Raw genomic sequence first — 26788 nt, 5'->3', positions numbered from 1 at the left:
TCATCTGTGGTCTGCCTGTCCCATTCTGCCCAACTTTATAACATAAAGCTAGATTTACATTTCTTACTTATGTCTTTAACTTGATCTATATTAGAGAAATACCTTAACTCACTTAATGTAGATTAAATTACAAAAAAATTAAAAAAAATTTAAAAAATCCTAATCTGCGCTGTAAAATTGAGAACCACAAAGTTATGAAATGCCACTTGCCCTTTTCTGAAGCGCCTTTCCTCCTGCTCAGCGCAGGTGTGTGCTGCTCAAGCTCTCCAACAGCTGCTTGAGCTACAGCTTGGCCTCAAAAACCGCTCTTTCTCTTACAGGTCTTCGCGTGTGGCGCACTAATCCCGGCTCAGTCTTTGAATATGACCCGGCAGAAGACAATATTCAGTCCAGAAGCTTACATATGATCTCTGGTTGGTTCCATCGGCTGTACTATTTGTGCAAAAAGTTTTATACTTGTGCAAATTCAATCAGTAAAACTGGCAGCTTGGGGCCGCTAAAGTACAGCTTGGCACTCTACCTCCACAGGAATGCAAGCAAAGTCCCACGGGCTGACTTCAGCCACTGTGTTAATCAGAGCTGAGATTTCCAAAGTTACACAGGAACACGGTTCTGGGGAGAATTAATGGTAACTAGAGGAGAAATTTCCTATTGCTCCTCCTCACCAGCAGAGCTACATTTATGCTAGCTACATAAATACACTGGATGCTTAATACAGCCATTTCTCAAACAATATATTGTTAATCTATTATATACAAGTGATCTAACACAGGTTTATACGATACAGTTGCTTACCGGTAACATGTGCTTCCTTTTTAAATAACTCTAAAAATCAGAGTTAAAAGTAAACTATTCCTCAGTTACCTTTTTTTTTTTTTTTTAAACTCCTTTCCTGCTAATTGTTTGAGAAGGGAAGCCTCCTGAAATGACAGAAAACAAGTCTTGGGACAAAGGAAAGCATGGGATAATTGGTATAAAAATTGTGGAAGTAGCTAGCACTAAAGGGAAGGAGGCTGGAGAAAGAAAAACATTCCAACTGTTAAAGGTAACAGGGACATAACAGCTGTGTCTCAGGAGAGCTTCAGCATGGTGTTGATAGAATACTCTTGAAAAGCACTGGCAAATACCATCAAACCCTAAAAACAGACTGTGATTAATTCACCAGCTTTTTTCCATAAACCTTGTACGATACAGTAACCCATTCTGCTCAGTTTGCACGCGGCCCATGCCAGTCTTCTACTCAATATAAGCACAATTTCTGCGGGTTTGATGATAACAGCAGAGAGCTTTGGTGATTTTTACGGAACATGTACACACACTCATATGTATTATGTGTGTATATATAAAAAGTAATCTATACATGTGTGTGGGTGTACATATACATCTAAATGTATATAGAAGTGTATTTTTATGTGTGCATCTCCTTACACCACAAGGACATACATTGGTTCCCACTGCTTTCTCCCGACAGTCCAAGCCCAGCGCCGCAGCCGGGAGCACTCCCGCTCTGCCAGTGCCTTGAGCCTCACTGGTGGCGGCGATGAAAAATCAGAACCCTCGGACGGCGGACACCTGTCCTATTACAGCAACGGGGGCTTCTTTGCCACAACTGCAACAGGTACGAGGAGAACAAACATGCCACTGACTCACATAAGACGACAAATTGTATCCAGACTCTGGATCTGGCAGGGCTCAGGAGTTCCTCTAGCCAGGAAAAAGCACATTACACCTGCAAAACATCGCGTTACAGACTTAACAGATGTAAAATCGTATTTTAGTTGGTAAAAGGCAGGTCTGAGCCACCTGATGACACAGCCCGTTATCTTTATTCAGAGCAACTCTAACCCTATTGCCAATTCCATCATAAGCAATACGAAATATATTTTCCCTTTGCAGTGGGCTACAAACATGCTAAAACCATCGAGTTACCACAACAACGGTCATCGTCTGTTGCCACCCAGCAAACTACAGTATCATCGGTTCCTTCTCACCCGTCTACTGCTGGTGTAAGTAACACAGATCGGTTGTACGCCACACAGTCCCCAGCCCGCTGCAGGTGCACGCTCCAGATGCTGCTCATCCAGCATTCGAGCCTGTAACTGGCATGCCTGGTTATGGGCTGGGCTGAGGCTTGGTACTGGACCGGGTGAAGGTGTAACAGATTCCCGGGGTGGGACAGAGCCTTACCTGTTTGTTCCTGAAAGCTTGAATTAATGCTTCCTTCCTACTCTTGAGAGCGAGGCTCAGAGCAGGCCTAGGCCGGGACGTACCATCGCCTCCCCTCTGAGATACCGCTGGAGTGAGCTGGTACTGCTCAAATACTCTCTGAAAACATTTTGTTCAGCTTCAGCATCACTGAACTACGCAGGCTGTGACCTGAGGTAGTGGTACTTGGGTGACAAGGGTAGTTATTGGGAAGAAACATTTTGTCTTCTAAACCCAGATTTCAAAGGCCAGGCAGGCAGTGCCCTCAGCAGTGCTTTTAGAGCACGGACACGAGCCGAGATAACTTGGCCAGAGCCAGCTCTTGCACCGATTCTCAGCAACAGCCGTGGCTTCAGTGCCGACAGCAGGGCTGTAATTGCGTCTTCTTTTTTAAAACCAACAGAAGACCTACCGGGCCATGTATGACTACATGGCAGCTGATGCCGATGAGGTTTCCTTCAAAGACGGTGACACAATTGTAAACGTACAAGCAATCGATGAAGGCTGGATGTATGGGACCGTCCAGAGAACCGGCAAGACTGGCATGCTGCCAGCCAACTACGTAGAAGCTGTCTAAACCAAAGGCCATCTTCCCACAACGCCTATCTGCACGGCAGAGGCACGCTGGCACCTCTCAAAATGTAAAGGCTACAAGAAGCATTTGTAACATTTTTTCCAAAGTGCCTTATTGTCTCCCGTGCTGATAGTGCCTTATAAACCATGTGGGAAAAAAAAAAATAAAAAAATAAAAAAATAACTGCAGAGCAAAATACTCTTAAAACATCCTTTCAAAACATTTTTGAAAACCACCTATAAGCACACTACTAGGCCTTGTTCATAAGAACTGTGTTTCTTCCACTGTAAAAAAACCAACCAACCAACCAAACAAAAAAAACCCAACCAAAACCCAAACCCATTGCCTGGACTTTCAAACACTTCAACATCACACACCATCACAACATTTCACTTGGCTAGAACTGCAATCCAGTTCAGCATCTCCAAAATTCTCTACATGTACTTAAGACTATGACTACCAGGTATTTACTCATTCTGTCACAGACTATTTTTCTGGGCTATTCTACACTGTTTGAATGTATTCACTTCTTCTTTGTACAAGCAACATTTAAGCTTACTATCTCAAACCATCTTTAGGCTGCGGGGGAGGGAAACAAACCCAAACCCCAAGGCCTCTCCTGCTTGCTCAGCTCTTCTGCCTGTTTTTCATGCAGCTGTTCTGGGGTCAAAAGACGTTATTACTTGTCAATTAGTGACTAAATAAAGCTAATGTTTCTGCAGTATGTTTGATGTGTTCACTCATGCTGAAGAGCAGGAATCAATCTCCCAAGAAACCGACTTTGTTCAGAAAACTGCACTGAGACAGGGAAGGAGCGCAGGTGAGGAGGCTGCAACGGCCACCACCGCAGGCAAGCTCCGAGGGGCTGGGAGTGAACCACACGTATTACTTCATCCCCGAGCACTGTGGTTATTTGCTTCAAGCATCTGGTACCAGCCAGTCTCCAAGAAAGAATGATGCAAATGATCACTTCACACTGTGTCCAAGACAGACGAAAGATTAAAACCAAAGTCAACTGCAGAAGGAGCTGCAACTTTACCTCCACAGGCCTTTGTTCCAAGGGAATTCACAGCACGTCGTGAGGTACAAACCAACTTGAAAGGGAAACGTCCGTCCTTAGCGCAGGCTGCCAGCACTGAGGGGTGGGTGTTGGTTAGACCAAGGTGCTAATTAGCGCCCCTTCAAGGTGCGTACGGAACATCCTTATCTGTACAGGTCACTGGATGCAAGAGTTGAACATGGCTAAGGCGGCAGATTTGGAACCAAAATAACATTTTCAGGAAAGCAAGAAAATCTACAGACAACTCATCACTGGCACTGCTCACATTACAGCTGCGAGACACCTCTTTGTCCCGGTCACTTTCTTCATGAGACACGTGAACAGGGCAAAGGCTCCCCGGCGCCTTGCTGCCAAGATACCACCACCTCCTTCAGGGGCTGCTCCTATCTCAAGGCAGCAGCGATGACCCTGCAAGGTCTTCCCAGCCTGGTGGATCCAAACCAATGCTGAGGTTAGAGCTGGACAGATCTGAAGGGGGAAAAAAGAAAACCAAACCCCAAACCACCAAACCACAGTCACACTAATACGTTTGGGAACTATCTGCTGTTTTATTTGTCTGCATTTAAGTTCTAAAATCAAAATGTGATAGCTACAGTACAATACATACAAATTAAGATTCCCAGAGTAAAACCCAAGAACTCTCTCTGAAGGTCTCCGAGAAGCAGCAATGCATTCCATGCAATTAGAAGTCAAAATCATAAATTATTAACCAAAATTTACTGTGATAAGTCTGTACATAATATACAAAGGGCTCTTGTCAAATCCATTCATTTCTCCAAAGAGAGTCTCCTCCACAGAAGGAGAACTGCTGCCAACAACAAACACAGGGAAAAGCCTGAGAAGTTCTGCAGTCTTCTGCCTGTAAGGGTACATCCCATTACCCGCTTCTTTGTGCAATTCTTACAAAAATACATGCAAAAATAGATGTCATCCACGTTGTCAAAATACCAGGTTGCTGGGCCGTTGGTGCCGTAAAGAAATTAAGCTCAGTTTATCTCGGTATAAAACGGTGCTGAAGGGAGAGCCACTGCCTGTCAGAGGTTTCAGCAGCTTAAAAGCAGAGAAACAGGGGCAGCAGACGCACAGAGCCGTGAGATCGATCTCTTACCAAATACTAAGAGTTTGCAGCAGTAAGAACACTTCAAATTTGAAAAAATAATTTAACTATGTTGGTTTGGTTTCACATCTTTGCTATTGCACAACTTTTATCAAGTTTTCTTTCATGACCTGAAAGAAATATGCATAGCAATACAATACAAATACATCTATCGGGGAGTAAGTGATCCTGCAAATAAGAACAACAAAACAAACCCAAGGAAAAAAAACAAACCAACAAATCCCAAACATGATACATTTTGGTCATATAAGTGTTAAAAAAAATCTTCTACGGTTTATGCAGTTTAAAAAGTAATTCACTAGCAAGAAAAGCAGGTTTTGGGGAAAACTGTAACAAAATTCTCCTTACTTAGAAAGGATAAACAACTAATCAGAACTTTCATGGGGAGGCGATTTCCAGCGGGACTGCAGGTTTTTCATGATACAGTTTGTCATGCCGACAAGTTTTTCTTGCATCTCAAAAAGCTGGCTTCCTGAGTAGCCGTGAAGATCTTCGGAGGTCAGCTGAGCAGCGAGCGCATCAATCTGGCTCAGAAGATCTGCTGGGGGCTGGTCATCTGTATTCGTAACAACAGGCTCAATGAAATCTGGAAAGGAAGGGAAGCAGGGCAGCACTGTCTGCATGTCTGGATTCAAATCTAAGCACAATTACGCTGCCGTGGAACGTTACAGCTTCTTTTGTACAAAGGAACATATTCGAGTACGAAGTATTTGTTTCACACAACATGAGAGCTGCTGACAAGGGCAGCCCTCCCGACTCCGTGCTACCCGTCTTTAAGGTGACTTTTATTGTACAATCATGACCAAATATAATGAAACTAAGGACAGAAACAAAAGTATTTGATCCTATTCAGATACTGCCAGTGTCCCTCAAGACATGCTTCCCCACAGCCCAACCTTTAGGTGGACAGCTGCAGAGAAGGTACTGCCCAGTTCTTCGTTCTCCAGTTAACCCAACACTTGAAGGATCTCGTAGGAAGAACACGGACGGATCCCTCTGTTTGAGCCATCAGGCCACACTCCAAAAGCGCATGGGGGAATGCAAATGAAAGTCTAGGCACCTACATCCCAAACAGGGATCCAGGGAATTGTCCCTCTCCTGCCCACCCCCTCAGGATGAGGCACCGCTGAACTAACCCCGCTCCACCCTGCCTGTTTCCGTGCACGCCCAGAGCCACAGCACTTGCTGCGGTATTAAACAGCCCAGGAGACATACCCGGCCGAGATTCAGAGAATTAAGTACTTACAACCCCGCTCAATTTGTTCTTTGCATGCTTATGCAAGCTCGTTTAGTGAAAACCAGCACCTCTCCCTCAAAATATATAACAGAAAAGTTCTAGAAAGCCATTGCTACAGGGCTTCATAAAGTGGCTAAGTCAAGCACCCGGCTGATGTGCCGAAGGTAGCTATTAACACTCTCCAAAAAAAAAAAAAAAAAAAAAAAAAATCAAGTGTTCCCATTAGGAGAGAATGAAAGCACCACACAGCAGAGACAGCCACAGCCTAAGCGAAAAGCTGGCAATAGGTTACCTGTTGCAAATTTTTCTTCATCTACAGGAAGAGATTTATCCTCTACATTATTCATGGGCTTTTCTGCATCTTCAAGTGCTTCTATTTCCTCAAATCCTCGAGATCTTACCTGAAGGTTTTTTAGGAGAGAACAAGACATGCATTTCCAGAGAGAAAAAAAAAAAAAGATTATATGGTGGGACATGTTTTAACCTCATCATAAATACAATCATTATTCCCATTAATAATACTGTAACTAAGTCACCTGAACCTTGAATTCCCCACGTTACTGTGACAGGTAGAGACCATGCTCTAAGTGCTTTCTCTAATGTATTCTCCCCCCCATTACTCCTCATCACGGATGTTAGCAGTTCATTAGGCTAACACTGGCTTTTGAGGTACTAAAATGAAACATTACCTGTTGCCCATGATATCCTTTAAGAGCTTTTTTAACATTGGAAACTTTCGGAGAGCGGATGGGAAGAGTTTTGACTTCTGATGCTGTCAAAGTACTCAGATCACCCACTGTCTTAATGTTCCTTGCTCGAATGAGCTGCCCCAAGCCCCTGGCGCTGCAGCAGGGGAGAAAGAAAAATGGGGTTTAGTGCCAGAATTCACGTCTTTTCTGCCTGGCACGGTGGAGCACACAGAAATCTTACATGAACGCCCATTCACATGCACATAAGCGAAGGAAAAAACAAAATACACATTACGTTCTATCTGCGTAAGCAGACCTCTCTGCAGTTCATCCTAGAGCCATCAGAGAGTGGCATTCGAAAGGCCACTCGTATGTGGTGTGAGTGGAAGAGGAGCTGAGCACACTGCAAAAGGCCATTCTGAGAAGCTCCCACTACACTGCTACGGTTTGTTGCGACAGGTTGTCAAAATTCAGATCGAAAACTGAACTAGCTCAGCACCCAGCCTTTGTACTTGAAATGTTGATTTTTTTCAAAATCCCGGTTCACCTTCAATAGAAAGGCGCCTTCACCTTTCACAGAAAGCCCCAACTGCTTGTCACCAAGCATTAAGAAAAGCCTCTGCCACGCAGAAATGGAGCACGGAGCACGCCCCCCACGCTCCTGGGCACAAGCTTTTCATTGTCTTACAAAAAAGACAACATGAGTCATTACAAAGTAGTTACCTCTCCCCCCCATCAAACCAACCTCCCTCCTTTTAAAAACAATTTGGCAAAAGGTGTCTCTAACTCATCACATTTTGCATCAGAAAATTTGGTTTTGTAGGTTCAGTGAGTATTTGTTTCCTGTTAAAATGGCCTCTTTAAAGCAGCAATCCACTTACCATATGTTTGATGTAATCTGAGGTAAAATCACCTCAACTGGTGCTTTGCAGCCAGCTAAGGCAGGATACATGCATTCTGTAGGGCAAGGCACCGATTCCATAGCCATTTCCGTTATCTTGAATACAGAAAAATTGTTAAACTATCACACAACTGAATACAGGAAAAAATAAGAAAAATACATGAACCAAAGCAGTTCTTACTAAACACTTCTTTGAGCTCTTAAATTTAGGGTTGCGAGATCCTGGAGATAGACATCCTTTGGTCGGAGTGGTAATATTCTGGATAGAAAAAGACAAAATATGTTTCTCAGGATTGTAGGAATTTGGTTAATTGTACTATTTAGCTACCTAGATCTCAGAGCACATTTGTCTTCATAGAGTAACAGAATGAGTCAGGCTAAACCAGTTACAACTGTTTCTTACACTTAGCAATTCTCTGCTTACAACTATTTGCAAATGACTATGAATGTACACTAAAGCAACATTACCTGTAATAAATGAGAAATGTGAGTACTCGCAACATACAGAATATACGTAACAGAATTTACCTTAGCCTGAACATTAGATAAAATTTTAAGACTTCGGGAAGATGGTGAAGAATGGGATCTAATGACAGGACTTCTCCTATCTATGTCATCTGCCAGTCCTTCTCGATAAATTGGATTTGCAAAAGACACTCGACGAATCTGTTTTGAGAAAGAATTAGTTTTTATAGTAAGAACTCAAACCACCACACTCTGGTGAAGTAAGTCTGAGGAGACAAAACAGCTCAGTTGGAAATAAATTCATTACAGTCCTCAAATGACACAGATGTTTCACCCAAGGACAGAAAGCACGGCCTCCTTGCTGCTAAAGGAAACTTTAAACACATTTTGTAAAAAGCTGCTCAAAACCTAGGGCTAAGGCTCTGGCTCTGCATACGGTGGCTTTGCAGCAACATCTGCTGCGCTGCAACCCTGGCAGCAGATGAGACTTTGGCGCTCCACTTCAATAAAAACTCCCCACCCGAATGACATGCCGATAATGCAAGCCTTGTCAGTGCTTGTACCTCCCCAAAAGAAGTCTGTTAAGTCTTCACCTTCAGCAGGATTGTTTACAATTAAAAAACCAAGTCAATAAATTCAGCATATTTGGAACTCATTACACTACAGACAGTTACATATCCCAGTAACGAACCAAATTAATCGTATCACATAATGAATCGCACTGCAGTACCTTATTCACAGGTGACAGGGATTCATCATCTTGATTTCTTTTTATACCTCTCTTCAAAATACTAGTGGATGGAGAAGCTGAAGGAGACCACATGCAGCGTGTCTGCGTACCATTAGGGCTTTCATTAACCAACACCAAAGAATCACCTTCCAGCTTCTGAGGTGAATTCACACTGTGATTTTCTACTGCCTCTTCTCCGTCCAAGGCCACGTTTTCAGGCATCATTATTTCAGTTTCTACTAATTCCTCTTTCACCTCTTTAACTTGATTAATGCAAGTTTCCCCTGCAGTATTCCCAGCTGCTGGTTTATCATCCCAATTACTTTCTAGTTCATTCATCTGTTCTTGCTCAGGTTCGCTGACAATCACTGCCTCGGGTATCTCTTCCAGTTGTCCATTCTGACTTATTTCTTCTTTTTCTGTAGCTGCTGGTTCTTCGCTCTGATTCCCTGCAGCCAGGCAGCCGTCACTGGGCTCATCCGAAACACGCTCCAATGGACACTCTTCAGTTTGGTCATTCTGATCGGCAGGTTCTTTTATTTCCACTACAGAGCCAGTTATTTCACCTGCTATATGCTCTAGATTCTCTAGATTCTCCTCTACTCCAACACTCTTTCCTGGCTGGTTATCTTCAGTTGTTCTCTCCCCTTCCACACCCGAAGTGCTGGGTGCCCGAGCAGGATGCAATGGAGTGCTCATTGCACAAGGGACCATACACAAGCTCTCGTCCAAATTTGATTTACCCGCCATCTCTGGTGTATTTACAGACGTCTCAGCCGGGGTGGTTTGGGGCTCACTCAGTTCATGATTCTTTGATTCACTGAACGACCTGAGTTGCTGCTTTTGCTTCTTACAGCAGAGATTACAGTTGTTCCTTAACCTCTTCTGTCTTTTGTTTTTTTTGTGGTGACACACGGGTACTTGCTGAGGGGGAAGATCACTCCCTGAAGCATTTGCCCCTGGTACACCTTCACACACAACAGCCTGACAACAGTCTATGTTTGTTTGCTTCTCACCATCTTCATCTTCCTCTGCTGCTTTCATATCTTGATCAGATACACACGAAATGGTGAATGATTCCACCGAAGTATTGCTTTTGTTTTGTTCCACATTTGCGTTCTGTGCATCAGGTGAATCCTGTGAGCCGGGAGATCCCACAGCTTTGTTAGCATCTGTAGGAATTGCTTCATTTTTCAGGCCACAGGCTTCAGATGTCACTACAGCATCTGTGCTGACTTCTTGGCTCACTTTATTTGTTTCCAACAGAGTCTTCGTTACGTTTCCTTGGGAAGACACCTCATGGCTATGGCTTCCTAGCTGTGTATCTTTCAGTTTACTTTCAGAAGACTCAACTCTATTTTTCACTTTGGCGTATCTTTTCTTCCTTGAGCTTTCCTCCTTGGCATCGGAGCCATCACACTCTGAATTTTCTATGCTGGCAAGCAATCCTTGTGAAGCTCTTCTGGTGTGGTATCGTGGGCGCTCAATCTTCTTCTGACCTCCTGTACTTGAGCTACAGTCTTGACTTTCTGTGTCAGTATTCAAGCTACCTTCTGATCTCCTAGCACTTCTGTTTGCTTCCTCATCAAAGTCCGCTGAAGCGGGAGACCCCTTTGAGCTTACGTCCTCTGCAGCAGCTCTCTCAAGAGGGCCGCTTTCTTTATTTGTACTTTCTGTAGTTTTCCCAGAAACCGATTTCTGCTTTTGCGATCCATCATCCTTAGTCTGCGGCACCTTCTTTTGCCCAGATTTTTCATCTTCCTTATGCCTGTCTTTCTTTTGGTGGCCATCCTCCTTATCCTGACTACCTCCCACACCTTCCACAGTTTCTGACCGTCGTCTTGAAGAACGTCTTAGTATTTTCTGATTAGGAGTCACAGGTGGAACGTGACTATCATTGCCTGTTACCTGGTCCGATGACACAGTCCCCTCTGGGGGCGTATTTTCTTTAGAATCTGTATCTAATGCCTGCTCTGCTTCCATTTCTGCTACCGCACTTTCAATTTTTTTAATTTCTACTTCTGTGGAATAGAGAGTTTGGGAATGAGAAAGGAGAAGGTATTCTATGTCTTCTACTGTAGGAGACTGTTCAGGACTATTTTCCGTACTGTTGGTAGCAGAAGACTCTTGTACGCTTTTCTCTTGGTCTGACCTAGCTGCAAGTTTGGATTGCATATTGCCTTTGTGCTCCATTTTAGTCTGCCTGCGAGTTAGCCTTCGGATCGCAGTAAAAATTTGTTCAGACTCTGATTTCGAAGGCTTTTTATTTTCTTCTCCAGACTTTTCTGGTTTAGTACTGGTCTTGCATACATTTGTATTTTCTGGTTTAGCTACCACAGAAGCATTTCCAGGCGTCGCTGATAAACTGTTTAATGCTGAAAGGCTAAAGGGTCTGTTCTCTGAGCTACCAAATTTCTCCAAAATGATAAAAGACTGCCGTCGGCTTGCAGATGGCGGTGTTCCAGAAATTATGCCACTTGAAGTTGAACAGCTGCTGACGTTTGAAGTGTTTTCGTTCACTACTAAGGGTTCCTTTGATGCTGTTTCCACAGTACTTTTTTCTGATCCCTCTCCAACCGATGGCTCCTCTGGAATCACGTTAGCTGTATCCTCTTTTGCCTCTCCCTCACTATTTAAAGTTGAGCTCTCCTCTATGTGAGTAACAGATGACTTTTTCACACAGGTGGCATCGTCAAGAGGATGATCTGGTTTGTCGGTCCATCCTTCACTCTTTCCATCTTCTTCCTGTCCCAAAAATAGGAACAGCAAAATACTGTAGTTTTGCTATAAATAGAATATAAAAGGAGTAGCTCTGGTAGAATAGAAAACACATCCCACAAGGTTTTTCAAGCCACCCTTCCTACAAATTATTTTACTCTGTCAATCAGTAGTTATAAAATAGTAATAAAAAAAAAATGTAAAGCCATTTAATCCCAAACCTGAAGAACTGCAAAAAACCTACTACTATCTAAAGAAAATCTTCTGTATTTTACCTACTGCCTGTTTGGCACTACAGTTGATCAAGCTAGCTGTTCAGCCAACTTGTCTACAAAAGCGAACAGAACTCTATTTTGTGAAGAAAAAAAGAATTGTAAATCCTAAATCTACTATTTAATCCAGCTCAAGCCCTTACAGCTTCATCCAAAAGCAGTTCAGAACGTGGAAACACAGCCAAACTGTTTAAAAGCACAGTCCACTACAGCAATATAGAAATCAACATTAAGAATTTTGAAAAAAAAGTGAAAAAAGTTCCAGAAAATCATGATGCATACCTAATGCATCTGCTAGCAGGGGGAAAAATCCAAGAAAAGCTTGTAATTCCTAACATAAAGTTAGGCAATTCAAAAAGTCTTAGAATAGCACCATAGCAAGTCACAGTAAATCTGTGCTACAACTTTCAGGGTATTTTTACCCCAGTAAAATATTAGTCAGTGGTAGTGAATACATGTGCCTGATCCTTAAGTCCCCGTAATACCTGTAGCTGTATAACAAAACTTAAATGCATCCATACTAAAATTAACTATATAAATCCTCCCATTTTCAAAATTAGGTAAAAATGCTTAATGATGGGCCCTTTCTACTGTAAATTATATAAAGAAGAACACAGCGCAAAGAACACTACAGCACTAATAAATTCATATCTGGTGATGAGAATGAAATGCAAACCACAAAAGCCATCAGTGTATTCCATAGTCATGGAGCCTCTGTCAGTGTTATTCAGATGCGGAAAAAATAGAGGAAGCCCAAGAAAAAGATATTCTCAAGAGTCTTCCAGGTTAATCAATACAGGGAAAGGAAATTATTCCTGTGAGCCAACACATTTGCGTTTGTTTTTTTCTTGAAGAGTTTCCTAATCAATATCGTAGCCAGTAATCAAAGGGTTTTGCCGTTAATTACCAGAGCCACTAACGTGAAGGTGACATCACCAGTATGGTTATAGTTCTGGTATCTTGATTACTACTAGACAATGAGAAATTACCTGAGGCTTGTTTTTAACATCTTCTTTTGCATTTTCTATTGAAGGTTCTTTTTCCCTGGAACAGAAATCAGTTAAATTAGAAGTGTTACAGAAAAGGGGGACACCTTTAACGTATGCACTGATATACTGGCCGCCTTTACTTACAAAGAATCTTCCTGGCTTTGGGTATACTGAGAAAATGAGGTACTATCTTGTGATGCATCCAAATTGTTGTACATAGCAGGAATATCAACTCTGAAACAAAACCAGAAATGGCAAGTCAGACTCTTTTTAAAAAAAAAAAAAAAAAAAAAAAGGATAGGGTGGGGGGTGGTGCAATGCATTAATCACAACAGAGTGGATGGTTCTTTGAAGCGGACTGAACTTCCAGACTCTCAAGACTACTCAAACCACAACACGTGCCCAAGTAGGCACTGCCACACAAGAAGCAGGGCAGTGCTTACGAAGTACCAGGGGCCTGTGTGACCACACGCTCCGCTCCCCGTTCTGGGCAGAAAAGACAAGTATTTCAACTGGCTGCAACAACCTCAGATTCCACGTGGCACAGCAAAGCGGAGGCAGATCATGATTTATCTCCTTATTTCAAGACCACTATTTTCAGTTGCATTAAACTTTTTTTCACTTCAAACATGCTTGGGGGGGGATGGGGAGAAAGATAGATGTGATTGGGATCCCACTTTGCAAAGAATTCACTGACAGATGCTAACTATATAATCCAATGGAGTTCCTGTCAACTGCCCTCATACAAAAATTTTGCTTACCCTGTTTTTGCTGCCTGACCTTGCAATTAAAACAAGCCTTGGGCATATCCTAACTTCTAATATGCTGCTGACATAAGACTTCTTTTCAAATTTAGAAGCCTTCCCCCTTCAGATGAGGTGAAACAAAAACGCCTTTCATTGCAATGATTTCAGAAAAATGACATATTCCATATCACATTGCAAGTGAGAGTCATGAAGCAAAAACGCGAACTCCAAATTACCAAACTCCAAACAGGTAACGGAGTATATTTAATCAAAACAGAATGCAGGTCAGAGAGTAAGTTGGTTGCTTTAAAACAGTAAAGAAAGGAACTTTGTTAGCTTTAAACTTTACAACTTGCATGGTAGAGTAAGACTTCATTACTTATAGTAGTCCAAGATACAGGAATTGAAGTTCTGTCAATTTGACAGACTTAGTGTAATGACATTTCACATCTAGATTCAAATCGCGCTAAGTTACAGACCTCTTTGACCTAAGCACTTCTTTTTGATGTTCTGTCAATATTCTTGCTTTTGTTTCTGGAGGAATAAACACAAAATCAACAGATTTCTCCTCTTCCAAAGGTATCTCAGTTTTAGTCTTCGAAGATGAACGTTCTCGTTTCAACTACAGAAAAGAAAAAATAAAAAAAGAAAAACTGGGTAAGAAACAAAACAGAAGAACTGAAAGTGTTTTTCATATTTCTGATGCAGTCACCCTAAATGGAACAGTTCTCAAATAACTGCAGCTTTTCCAGTGTATTGATTGCCACAAATCCCTCAGTAGGTGCCGATTTTCTTCATGGGTGGTTCCCCCCTCCAACACTACCACCTAGGAGGTTCTGGAACCCCTCCTCTGTGCCCTTACACAGGCTTCCACACTTCCTTTAGCATCTTCAAGTTCAAAGCCTGTAACAGCTGAAGGAACCTAAATATATGTGAGGGTTATTATTTACTGCTGTTTACTAAATCAGCGATTCCTTAAGAACACCACACCCTTCTCTCCCTAGCACAGGTGACAGAGCTGCAGCACGCAGCACAGGGCTACCAAAACCAAGATCCACCTCAAAACCTGAATCTGTCACAACCTGCAACCAGACTGAGGTGACAATTCTGTACCTGGTTGCCACTCCTCCCCATCCATCAAGTAGCCCTCCATAATCCCTCCTTAAAATTCAGCAATCCATAAACTTCACAGAGAATTTAAACGGGAAAAATGAATTAAAGTGTGCTATACCATGTAAGTCTGAAAGAAAAGTATTTCAGCATCGCAAAACTGATTGATCTTTGCTGAGAATTTACAGCCGCATACTAGGTGTCCTGCTGCAGAATGTAATGGATCCGATTCTATCACAGCTCTCTGTAAACACCTTACCTTTGCAGGTGTCACTTGCATATCACTGGACTTGTCTTCATTTTTCAGTTCACTTGCCTGTGCCAATATAGAGTCTCGTTTTTGACTCAACTTAACTTCCATTCCACTTATCTTTGCATCCAGCTGTGAATTTTCCACCTATTCAAATAAAAATACACTGAATGCAGTGTATGAAGAAGCTCCAAGCTCACAAACCCATCCTGAGGTGCATTAATTTTTATAACTACATTGTTCCACACTCCCACTTTCCTCTAAATTACACAGAGGACAACTTAAAAAACCCCCACGTTTCAAACAACCTAGTAGAACCCACAATTTAAAATGCATAAACTGTTAAGAACCAGCTCAGCCTTTTAACAGTGATTACCCACCCCGCACAGTTTATCATTCCAAACATGAAGCAAGTGCAGGCCAGTCAGAGCAACAACCAGAACTGACCCTGCCACTACCTTCTGAACAATTCCCATGAAGTTACACACAATGGAGCACCCGCTGGGGGCAACAAAGTATTTACCGTATCGGAGAATGGGCCACTGTATTCTTCAGCTATCTCAAGGCTTTCAAAACCAGGCAGCAGGAGTGGAATTTTCTTTTTGGCCTGCCTCAACACAGATCTGCTCAACAAAAAAGAAGTTTAATCTTACGGGGTGGGGATGGTACACAACAAGACCAGCAGATAACCCAGCTTGCACAAAAAGCAGAATATAAATGGCAACCAGAACAATGCCGATCACTTGTACCTAACCCGAGATCTCTTCCTTTAAAAATATATCAACACAAAACCCCGATGTATCTTACTTTAACTCTTCAGGATATGTTAATGACGTTGTCTTAGCAAATGTCGCGTTCCAGAACTGGGCGCACTGGTTGCGGATCTGTTTGCTCTTATGCTGAAATATTACACAAAGCAACGGAGAAAGCTGCTCTAGCAGTTCACTGTCGTAAGAGCCCGTGCAGTGAGACTCTAAACACAGGATTATCTTGGCCAGCAGTTTTTCAAGCTGAGGGAGAGAAGAAACAATAGGTTTCTTTGCTTAATTCAAATATTGCTCATACTTAAAAGTTTAAATCATTTAAAACATTATTATCCCATAGAATAGTATGGCGTGAATAAACAAGTTTAAACACCACGCCACACCACACAAAAAGTCTAATGGCTAAACTTAGTGGTCCTCCCCTCAGCTGCATTTTTAGTAAAAAAATACATCATTTGAAAATTAAATCTCTACTTTCGTTACATTTTTTATTACTTTTCTTTTTAGAATACAGGACGAATCGCAAAACTCCAGTGTCAGACATTTTCCCAAACCCCAGCTATTTCTCTAGCAAATTTACCTTGTTGTTAAGATTACTGTATACTTTAGATACATCAGCAAGCCTGCCAAAACAAACAAAAAAAGTTATATTTTGCTGCCTCACTTACCCCAAGCGTAAGAATTAAACACATAATGCACCCCAGCCCTGCACACTAGGTTTTAGCATACAACTTGATGAAATAATGTTGTGAAACTAGCCTCCTGCCGGGTGATTAAAAGATTTCCTGATGTAAATACTTTCAAGTAAGCTTATCCTTTAACCCACTGATACTTATACACTAACTTTAAGAGAAACTAAAGGAAAGATCGGTAGTAATTAGTACAAACTTAAAAATTAAAGGTTTTCTTATGAAGTAACTTCTAACTGCCTTCTTTGTGTTGCTCTTAACCCTCTCCTCAAACACACTTCCCAGGCCCCATAAAGATCTGCATTAAAAAGCCAAAGTACCACCTAAATTGAGTAATTTCATGGAAACAAATCCCTAGGTTCACCATCCTGAAAAATGCAAGAAAACTGCATTTAGTAATTCATTTTATAGGACTGTGACCTCCAACCAGAATAGGTTCCCAAACTTACACTCGCCTGCATATGCCTTCCTCCAAAACTAGATATCCAAACAGTCACTTCTCCCTTTTAACGAGTTCTTCTAAGAAAGACAATGCTCAAACAAAGGCAGATGAGATGGGAGATGGAGAGAGGTGGCATTCAACTCAATCTTACACAGGAACAAGTGGATTCTTGCCTCCAAGACAGGGACTCCTGATGAATTTTAGTTTAGTGGTAACAGTCCTGCTTCAACTTTCAGTAAAAGCTTCAAGAAGACACCTACAGGCTGACTGGCAGCACCCTGTCCTACCCCCCTCCTGCCAAACACTCAGAGCTGGACTCAATTCTTCTCCTTACCCTCAGCAAAGCATACATCTCTTGGATCAACACATCAGAGACAAACCTCTGCCAGCCCCCTCCCACCAAGGCCCTCCCAATTCCATCATGTCCTGGGAAGCTTACAACAATTGAAAAATAAAAAAGCAAAGCCATATGAAAAAACAGAAAGTCCAGAGCAACAAACAAGTATTTCTCAGTACTTCCTTCTGCTCAAAAACTTCCAGAACTTTAGTGCATGCCAAGCAATTATGATTTATTTCCTACAAAACGTTACACAGTTCCTGCCAACTAGAAAGCAAATTACAGTTAATAGATTTCCTCACTGCAGTGAAAATAAACAGCAAGTAGAAACCAAACACTTTAGCCTTACAGAGATGACAATACAGTCACTCTAAAGAGACACCAATTTAAAATACCAAGCTTTCAGAAGTCCTGTAGGCTTCCTTTCGCGTATGACTAGGTAGGTTTAGTTTTATTTCTAAAGAAAAGCATTACAGTGGAGACTGCTGCTCACGTGTGGTTTTTCTGAACTGTGCTGAAGCTCACTGGAGGGCAGGGCTCTAAGGTGACACGCCTGCGATGCACCACTCAGGCCATTCCTTAGCTCAGTCCCAGCCCCTCAGTTTTTATGCGGCAATTGTAGTTAACAGCGAGACCTCAGCGACTGCCTCACAGACCTCTACACTCTTTCTGTGATGTTTGGGTGCACTACAAACATAGCAGCTACTAGCTAGGCTGAAACTAGTAAAATACACGGTGCTCTCAAAGGCAAGAGACTTGGCAGAAGCTTAAAGTTCTTAGCATATCAGTGCCAAAGCTCTGAAAACTCCCAAGCTATATTCAGATACGCTGCTTGCTACAGACCACACAAAATTTCACCAATATGCAGCAATACAATGAATCCAGTTTTTCCAACCATTCTTAAAATACTCACTTTGTTTTTTCATAAAACACTGCCAGGGGTTTTGAAAAAATTGCAAACATAGTCCCAATCACTGAAGGCAATGAAACGTGGCTGATGATGTTGTGAAGAATAGTAATAATTGAAGGACCAACAGAGACCAATGTTTCTGAACAGATTTCTTTGGAACTGAACACATGGAAAGAGTTTAGTAACATCACCAGGAGTTTAAATAGAGAAGCAAGCTTTCCAAGGGGTTCCTTTTTCTTCTTAGACCAATCTGTAGGCGTCTGTGGAGCTAATGTTAAAAAAAAAAAAAAAAAAAAGTATTAGCTTTTTTCCTATCTAACCAACATGCATTGCAACAAAACACATTTCAGCTTTTTCTCTACATGACAAACAGAACTTTGATTCCCAAACTATACCTACATACAAACAGTTTAAAACCAGACCTACTAGAAGACATACAGTTGTTAATGCATAATATTATCATATCACTGCAGATGATTCCTATTCCTCTTACTTAAATTTATGGTTGGTCACACAAATGATTATGCTTTTAAGTATCTTCAATGCCTACTTGCAGAGAGGCAGCAACCACTCTACAAAGACTAGCTGATATGCATCGATTCTGGAACAGCTGAGGAAGAGGGACGGGGAAGTATGTTTTATTTATTTGTAAGCAAAATTTCCATCCTGTTTTTCCTCATCAACATTTCCAATTAAAACATTTCCTTCTTTCAGCAGTCCAACACAATGTCTTACTACTATAAAAAATTCATATGGGGCAGAGAAATTATAAATACTTTGAGTATTACACTGAACTACGTTACTCTTAAATTATTTCTTCCGCTTTAGTAGTTGTAAATGGCAGTAGGAAACAAAACAAAGAACTTTTTACATACAATAACCTTTCAATTTCTGTTAAATCTATTCTCAACCATTTTGTGCAAAGCAGCTTCAGGAGCAGTAGCCTTGCAAATGTTAACAGTTTATCATCAGTTTTAGGCACGTATTATGTAATTAGATTGTGGATTACAATCAGGCATTACTGCTTTAGATTACATCTGAACAAAGCAAAAGTAGCAGATTTCACAAGCAAAAATGAAAACATAGCCAAAACATCAAATACAAGTTCAAAAACCAGCAGTCAAGCTGAAAGTCAAGTGGCCTCAAGAGTTACATCAATTTCAGATCTATTTCGTCAGGCTATGCAGTAACTGCTCAACAAACAGAAAAGATCCAACAGTCATATATTCATACTGGATGGTATTTTTAGTGCCTTTTAATGATTTTTTTTTTTGTCAATCCCTTCAGTTCTTAAATAGTATGTTATAGACCATTACTATCCTACAGTCATCATTTCTGCATCTGCAACTCTAATTTTCAACTCCGGAAGACACACACAGAAAACCCCAATATTCAAGTACTTTCTTACATCTGTTTTTTGGCTGGTATTTAGTACCATATGGTGCAAAGTTGATGCAGTCAACCATGACTGACACAATATGCGTGAGACCATCCATCATTGACAACATCTGAGGAGTAAACAAAAGTCATCAGCAATACTCAAAAGAGCAACAGTGACAGAAAAAGAAACATGTTGGCCATTCAGGACAACGACACAAACATTTTTTTCAATTTAAAAGTGGCTGACATTTGTCTGCATTAGCAGGAAAGATCAGATAAGATTATATTTTAAAATACACACATTTACACAAGCCAAAGACTGAGTCTTCCCATTCTGTACAAATAAGACATAAGCATATATACTATTTAAAAAAGCAAAACAGTAACAGGCAGGTGTAAAGAAGGTGTTAGGTTTAAGAAAATGCATCAAAAGTATTAAGGTTCAAGGTACTAGCTGTCTCGCGAAACATATTACCAGATCTCAGTGTTAAGTTCAGTTATTGTACAAAGCCTGATTTTCAGAAAAGTCACTGTAGGCGTAACAGTAAGGTTGTCATTAACATTCAGGAAGCATCATCAGTTTCTAGTACATACAAAAAGACGGGTCAAGGTTGTGGGTTTTTCCCCCCAGTTCATCACAATATCTCCTAAATAAACAAAACTTGCTTTTAAAAGGAACATTGATAGGGTAAGCCAAAAAAAGTTTAATTTCTATACAACTTACATACCAAAGCTATAAATTGTTTAAGTTTGGCTTGCTTAATAATTATTAATTTTTGAAAATTGAAGTTGATCATCAGGACACAGCAGCATCCAAAGTTATAATGATGTAATCCTCCAAACTCTTCAAATCCAAATCCTCCAAAGTTGCAAATGCCCTGTTTCTTTCTCATCTGTTTCTTATTTGTTCCTTTCACAGTATTTTTTCAAGACAGTCAACTTTGAAGCACAAAGGATTTTGTGTTCCAAAGCTACTGTTCACTGACACCTACAGACACTCTATCTCTCCACACGATGTAGCTTGCAAACAGGCAAGACAGATAATGTAAAGACATCCTCTTTCAAAAGCTTTGTCTTTTATAAAACTTTATTAGTATTCACATTTTAGTGTACAAGGTTGACAGTGTCAGAAACGCAGCAAGTTATGCCCTCTGAATGCCACAGTGCTACTCTACCCTCCTTCCTAATCAAAATGCCCATTTCTGTGGTATTTGTCGATTCATCCTGAAGTTTACTACATATACACACACACATTTCAACTAGACACATCATATTTACCATGATGTGATATTAACTAAGCCATTATTACTTGCAAGAGAAGTGCAAAGAATGCTTAAATGCTATTTTACTATTTAGGTTTGCAATTGTTTTCACTCTCTTCTTCCAGTCCATTTCTACATCAACTCCACCTCCTGTTAGTAAATAAGAACTTTTTTACGGCTTATCAAAGTCTCTAAGTTATAGAAAGTACTACATTAGAATTTACAAGAGGTTCTTATATGTAATTTAAACTATATCCACTAAAGCATTAATACAGTTCAATATCACTGGTTTATACTCACTACTGGAGTTTCACCTTCTAGCCCAGATATTATTTTGGCACAAAGTTCTTCACAGCATAGGTTTTCTTCTGCTGTTGCAACTAGAGCAGCACAGCGAGCAAATGCTCTATACAGGTCTGACCAAGTGCGCAACAAGGATTTCATAGTTGGCTTTAACAACAGAAAGAAAAAGTTTATAAATACCAATGTCTGTGCATGGAGAGAAAAACTTGCTTTAAATTTTCTTCTGTCAAAAATCTATCTAACTCAAGAAATCCAACCCTGGAGCAGTGGTCCAACGTACATACATACTGGCAACAAACTCTGCTCTGAGACTATCTGGTAGTACTTCACAGTTTTTTTTATAAAACCCACATTGTTTCTAATCAACATTACACATTCACTGTTACCTGTGGGAATTCCTGAACGGGAAAGATGTGCAATACTGGTAGCAACAATGCACTATAAACAGCATTGAAGTTGTGTTCCAGTGCATCACCCTGATTTACTTCGTTAGTCTGCAATGAGAAAACAATTTTCTAATTAACGAAGCTGCAAGATTCAGATGACAAACAAAGCTATTCTAAATACACTTACTTTATACAAAAGATCCATGCAAGCTAAACTGCCAGTGGCCTTTTGAAATTAGCTATTCTCAGTTCTTTCAAGAGTTCAAGCTGATCCTACTACTTAAAAAGATAAAAAGCACTGTTTCCAAAATAATTTAAATCCAAGAATAAAAAAAAACAGGTACAAAATGTCTTACATACTCTTTAGTTATTTCAGTTGCAGTAAGTGATGACAGCAACCTACTAAAAGCACTGCCATGGTTTAACCCCAGCCAGCAATGAAGTGCCACGCAGCCACTTGCTTACTCCCCGCTCACCCAAGGGAGTGGAGAGGAAAATCAGAAAGGAATGTGAAACTCAAGGTTTGAGTTCAACAACTGAGATAAAATAGAAACATAACAACAACAACAAGTTACAGTGTAAAGGAGGGAGGAGAGAGGAATGAAATCCCCAAAGGGAAGGGAGAAAAGAAAACCAGCGACGCACAATACAACTGCTCACCACCCGATGATGGATGCCCAGCCAGTCCTGAGCAACCATCCCCAAGCCTGGGAAGCCCCCTCGGTCTGTATACCAAGCTCGATGTCCCGCGGTACGGAACACCTCTGGCCAGATCAGAGCAGCTGTCCTGGCTGCACCCCCTCCCAGTTTCCCTTGCCCCTCCAACCTGCAAGGCCTGAGAAGCCAAGATGTCCCCGACCACACCGTTCCCACACCAAATCCAACCACAGCACTGCACTAGCTCCCAAGAAGAAAATTAACTCTATCCCAGCTGAAACCAGGACAACCGCCTAAAACTTTCTTCATAAATTCTGAGATGTAATGATTTAAATATTAATCTAAGACTTCATAAAGTCTAAGGTCCAAGGACTACATGAGGTCCAACAACTCCTACGTTACAGTCAAAGCCCTTCTAGTAAGTAACCTGCAGAACCTGTTGAATATTAGTTTCCAGGCTTTCATTAGCACTTCCAAGCAAGAACTCTAACATGAGTAAGAAACACTGTTCTACTTACATCCTAAATGTCACAACTTGATATTTATTATGTTTTCACATAAACAAGCCTCTTTGAATTTAAAATTAACAGGTCCTCGAGGGCAGGCTTCCATCCTTTGTAGCAGCAAGACTATGTCAAGGAGTGAAGGCTTGAAGCACGTCTATAAACATATTTATCATTTTTAAAAAGGAGATAAGAACATTCCCAACAGTGTATGGGACACTGGTACTTCAGAGTGATCATTCTTATTGTCTGGTATCACTTCAAACAACACTCCGGATCGCTACTCCACTACTGCCCTTCATCCTACCTCACTGCACATGTTCATACTCCAGTTAGAGATTTGTTTAAAAAATGCTGCACACATTCCAGCTTCACTCATACTACCAAGGCTTATTCAATTTTACTATCACTTCAGGACACATAATTCCTAAAAATATATTGAGATAAAAGATCAGCGCTAAGTTTTCCTATGGTTTTTTTTGCGGGGGGGGGGGGGGGGGGGGGGGGTGGCAGGGGATGGGGAAGAGCACAAAAAACCACTATACCTGATTAATCCATTCGGTTAGCGGATTAACAACAATACTCCACATTCGCCAAAGATGCTCCTTATTTTCCACTTCCTTTGCACTCTGATTAATAATGCAGATCACAGATTCACTGAAAGCCAGCGGAGATGTAGGCCCAGACAAAACACAGCCCACAAGCATTTCTAGAATTACAAAGAATCTAGGGAAAGAAGTTAAACAGGTAAGATACCTTTTTCAGCTGAAGTTAGAAAAAATCTTCTATGAAGTCTTCAATGGGAAATTCGTTATAAACAAGCGCCACCACATACCTCTCATCAGCTACACCACATTCCAAGAGGTTATTATCGAAAGGCAGCTGAATTAAGAACAGTGCTGGTGTTCCCTTGTAAGAGAAATTTAAGAGGTCAAAACAACGTATACATCGATCAAATGAAATGGCTGCCTCACTGACATGCGTATTTATATACTACATTTAAGCCAGAAACCTGCAATTATGAAAAGTTGTCAAAATGTTTCAGTTCTATCACTTTGAAATAAAAATGATGGAAAACTGAAAATCTAAGCTTCGGCTAGATCCCAATGCTTCAGCACAACACAAATTATACTATAGTTGAAGTAAAAACTTTTCTGTTTAAAAGGTTACAAATTTCATAGTACTTGGTCATTGCTGACTTGAAATTACACGCAATGCAAGCAGGCAGGTGTACATAATGCCACTGGAAAAAGGTGGAGCAACCCGAGATTTGCTTATTTCAGGGTTTCAGCACGACAACTCTGTTAAAATCTACCACAAGTATTTCAGGTTTGCTAACTTTGAAGGATTTAACAAAATACATATAATACCTGACAATTACAACTTCAGCCATCCTAATAAAGTTCTGACTCTTGTACCTAAGTCAGAAAAAGCCTCCAAATGTAAATAAAACACTTGAGGAGGAGGAAAAGACAGGAATTTTGAGAGTAGAGCTCCTAAACCAGTTCTGGTAGAAAAAGTTTTATACTAACTCACTAAAATCGAAACATCCGCTTACTCTTATTACATTTAGGTCTTCTCTCACAGGTATTTGCTTTTAAAAGCCTCTAAATGAATTCTATGAATCCTCCGGCTAACACTGTAAATGTTTAGCTACTTTAATGGCTAAAAAGCTCCATCTTCACTGCTGCAAAATAAACAAGTTCCTTCTATCTGCAGGAGGGTGTAGGAGAAGAGCTGATCATCATCCAATTTTAAGTTTCTGAACAACCTTTTAAACTTTTAATAAATCTAACTGGTAGCATGCTCCCAGTCAGCCTGCTCCACTCTAAACACAACACACACACCCCCCACCTGTTTCTGCCTTCCAGTGCAGTACAGAGGACACAGTGCAGCACTCCAGTTAGGGCTCGTTAGGACCAAAGCAGAACAGAGTAGTTCTCACTAGTAATGATTATCACCAGTTTTTCTGCAGTAGACTGGGGCCAGTAAGTTCAGGCTGCAGTTCACACTATGACTCCTGAACTTCATCTGAAATAACGCTATCTAGCATGCTATTCACTGCTTTGCTTCTGTGCATTTAGTTTTTCCTGAGAAGTAACACTTTCTACCTTTACGAACTTCACCCTGTGAATTTAGAACGTTTCCCCAAAACATCAGTTTTCAGCATAAAAGCAGTACTACACAGTTCGACTATGCAGTCTCCCTTCAAAGTACCTGTGATCTGTATTTTAAATTCTGACCTGAACATGAGAAACCCTCTTTCGTTATTACAGACACTCGGCATACTTAGCCTTAGTTCTAAAGAGTTAAAATTACTCACCAGAAATGAGCACTGGAAACGAAGTCTGCATACTGGAACATGAAACAATATGACTTCCTGAATGATCTGGATCTCATGACTCACAAAGTCCTCTGTATGTGCAAATATGACATCCTAACACCTCTCAGCATAAATACAGACAAGGTTCTGGAATGAAGTCAGACTTACATTTAAAAGATCCATATCAGCAACCTGATAAGCTGGTGATCCCAATACTTTTGGAGGCAATTCCTTAACAGTAATATTGATGAGAGACTAAGTAGGGGAAAAGAAGAAAACATATGTAAATAATTATTTCCTGTGGGCTCGACTATTTTAAGTTAACACCACAAATAAAACCAAAATTGTACCAACGGCTTCCCTTTAGTAAAAAGAAAAAAAAAAATCCGTTGTGAAAGTAAGCGTCCTTTCAAGCAGAAAGTTCTAGTAGGAGAACCATGTACCCAGTTCTGTGAACATCATTGCTAAACCTGAGAAACACTTTTAAAGAAAGAAACCCTTAAGCAACACTGTGCCATCTGATGAAAACTGCTCAACTTACAGTCTGCACTAAAAAAGTTACCTCTTAAGGAGACCATTTGGTAAGTGAGATGCAAAAGGCTGCTACCAATCAGAATCTAGACCATCAAAAAGAAAAGAGGTTTAAAAAAACAGACAAACCACCTGAACTTACCAGTATTTTCTGTGCAGGAAGAGAAGCTGATCTAACAGTGTTTTTTAAGGCCTGGAGCAACATAGTCAGTATTTCTGATCCTTGCTTTTCTTTCTTATTTTCTAGAATAAAGTATATTTACAGTTAGAGAACAACAAAGTAATGGTCACCCCGACCATCATTATAAACTCTATATTTATACTGTAATGTACCGCAGGATCAAAAATATTCTGTGTATATTTATAAACTTATAACAAATACTTAATAGATTTGGATACCAAGTCTCTGCTCTGGAGAACAGAAAGTTCCAAGTTTAAATTAAAAAAAAAAAAACCCACCTAAGTTTTATCAGTAAAGTGGAAACAACTTCGTATCATTAACCTTAATTGACACACTTAAAAAGGTTATGAAATTCTGCATTCATCCAGGCAATGCACTTCATCTCTCTCATGCTTTTCAGTTAGATCTTTCAATATAAAAGATTTCATTATTACAAATATTCTCGACTTTCAAAGCCTTTACGGAGTAATGAACCCTTTTTTAGAATAGGAAAAAACTAACTTCTATGCATCTGTAAAGACTATACTTAATTGAATTTTATTTCACAGTAAAAAGAAAAAATATTTAGCCATAGTCACACGTAACAAAGACTAATTTGAGTAATACACTGAATGTATTTTCTCAATACCAAAGACTTGTGGTAGGGTTATTTTTTTTTGGAAATGGAAAGATTTCTTCAGGAAGAAAAGCACTTAAAAGTGCTTTAACATCTTTCTTACTGCTACATGCAATACACCTGAAGCCATACGCTTCTGTGCCTTCCCTAAGAAGCCTCACAGGATGAGATTACTATAATTTTGCATCTGTCACAACAAGATGTGGGCATCACAAAAAATATCAGTTGTTGCTTCAAGAAAAACTACTGACAACTTCAGCAGTGAAGCAAATACTACTTACGGTCTAGTCTTATTTAAAAAAAAAAAAAAAGAAATCAAACCTCTGACTTGTTAGCAATGACAAATTAAAAAAAAAATATATATATACTCGTTACCTGATTCAATAGCTGTTTTTACGTATCCATTTAGGTCCTTCCATATAACATTCAGCATATAATCTA

General features: G+C 40.5%; 2 protein-coding genes across 2 annotated transcripts in view; one reads left to right on the top strand and one right to left on the bottom strand.

Moving 5' to 3' along the window:
- NEB (nebulin) overlaps positions 1 to 3500 on the top strand; it is a 131364-nt gene extending 127864 nt beyond the window's left edge. Inside the window, exons 142-145 of the mRNA XM_055718430.1 lie at positions 321 to 413; positions 1472 to 1618; positions 1897 to 2006; positions 2609 to 3500. Of these exons, the coding sequence (XP_055574405.1) occupies positions 321 to 413; positions 1472 to 1618; positions 1897 to 2006; positions 2609 to 2782 (524 nt within the window). The 3' untranslated portion in view covers positions 2783 to 3500. The remainder of the gene's footprint in view (positions 1 to 320; positions 414 to 1471; positions 1619 to 1896; positions 2007 to 2608) is intronic.
- Positions 3501 to 4367: 867 nt separating this feature from the next.
- RIF1 (replication timing regulatory factor 1) overlaps positions 4368 to 26788 on the bottom strand; it is a 38539-nt gene continuing 16118 nt past the window's right edge. Inside the window, exons 13-35 of the mRNA XM_055717938.1 lie at positions 26723 to 26785; positions 25693 to 25793; positions 25188 to 25274; positions 23532 to 23605; positions 23242 to 23422; positions 21537 to 21644; positions 21148 to 21297; positions 19614 to 19713; positions 18209 to 18473; positions 16408 to 16450; positions 15871 to 16073; positions 15587 to 15686; positions 15073 to 15210; positions 14183 to 14325; positions 13102 to 13191; positions 12958 to 13012; positions 8979 to 11723; positions 8312 to 8449; positions 7965 to 8042; positions 7764 to 7879; positions 6883 to 7036; positions 6486 to 6594; positions 4368 to 5542 (exon numbers count right to left, since the gene is read on the bottom strand). Of these exons, the coding sequence (XP_055573913.1) occupies positions 5322 to 5542; positions 6486 to 6594; positions 6883 to 7036; positions 7764 to 7879; positions 7965 to 8042; positions 8312 to 8449; positions 8979 to 11723; positions 12958 to 13012; positions 13102 to 13191; positions 14183 to 14325; positions 15073 to 15210; positions 15587 to 15686; positions 15871 to 16073; positions 16408 to 16450; positions 18209 to 18473; positions 19614 to 19713; positions 21148 to 21297; positions 21537 to 21644; positions 23242 to 23422; positions 23532 to 23605; positions 25188 to 25274; positions 25693 to 25793; positions 26723 to 26785 (5462 nt within the window). The 3' untranslated portion in view covers positions 4368 to 5321. The remainder of the gene's footprint in view (positions 5543 to 6485; positions 6595 to 6882; positions 7037 to 7763; positions 7880 to 7964; positions 8043 to 8311; positions 8450 to 8978; positions 11724 to 12957; positions 13013 to 13101; positions 13192 to 14182; positions 14326 to 15072; positions 15211 to 15586; positions 15687 to 15870; positions 16074 to 16407; positions 16451 to 18208; positions 18474 to 19613; positions 19714 to 21147; positions 21298 to 21536; positions 21645 to 23241; positions 23423 to 23531; positions 23606 to 25187; positions 25275 to 25692; positions 25794 to 26722; positions 26786 to 26788) is intronic.

Source organism: Falco cherrug, chromosome 8 (assembly GCF_023634085.1).
Source record: "Falco cherrug isolate bFalChe1 chromosome 8, bFalChe1.pri, whole genome shotgun sequence".
Taxonomy (NCBI): domain Eukaryota; kingdom Metazoa; phylum Chordata; class Aves; order Falconiformes; family Falconidae; genus Falco; species Falco cherrug.
This window is presented reverse-complemented; position numbering and strand designations above follow the sequence as displayed.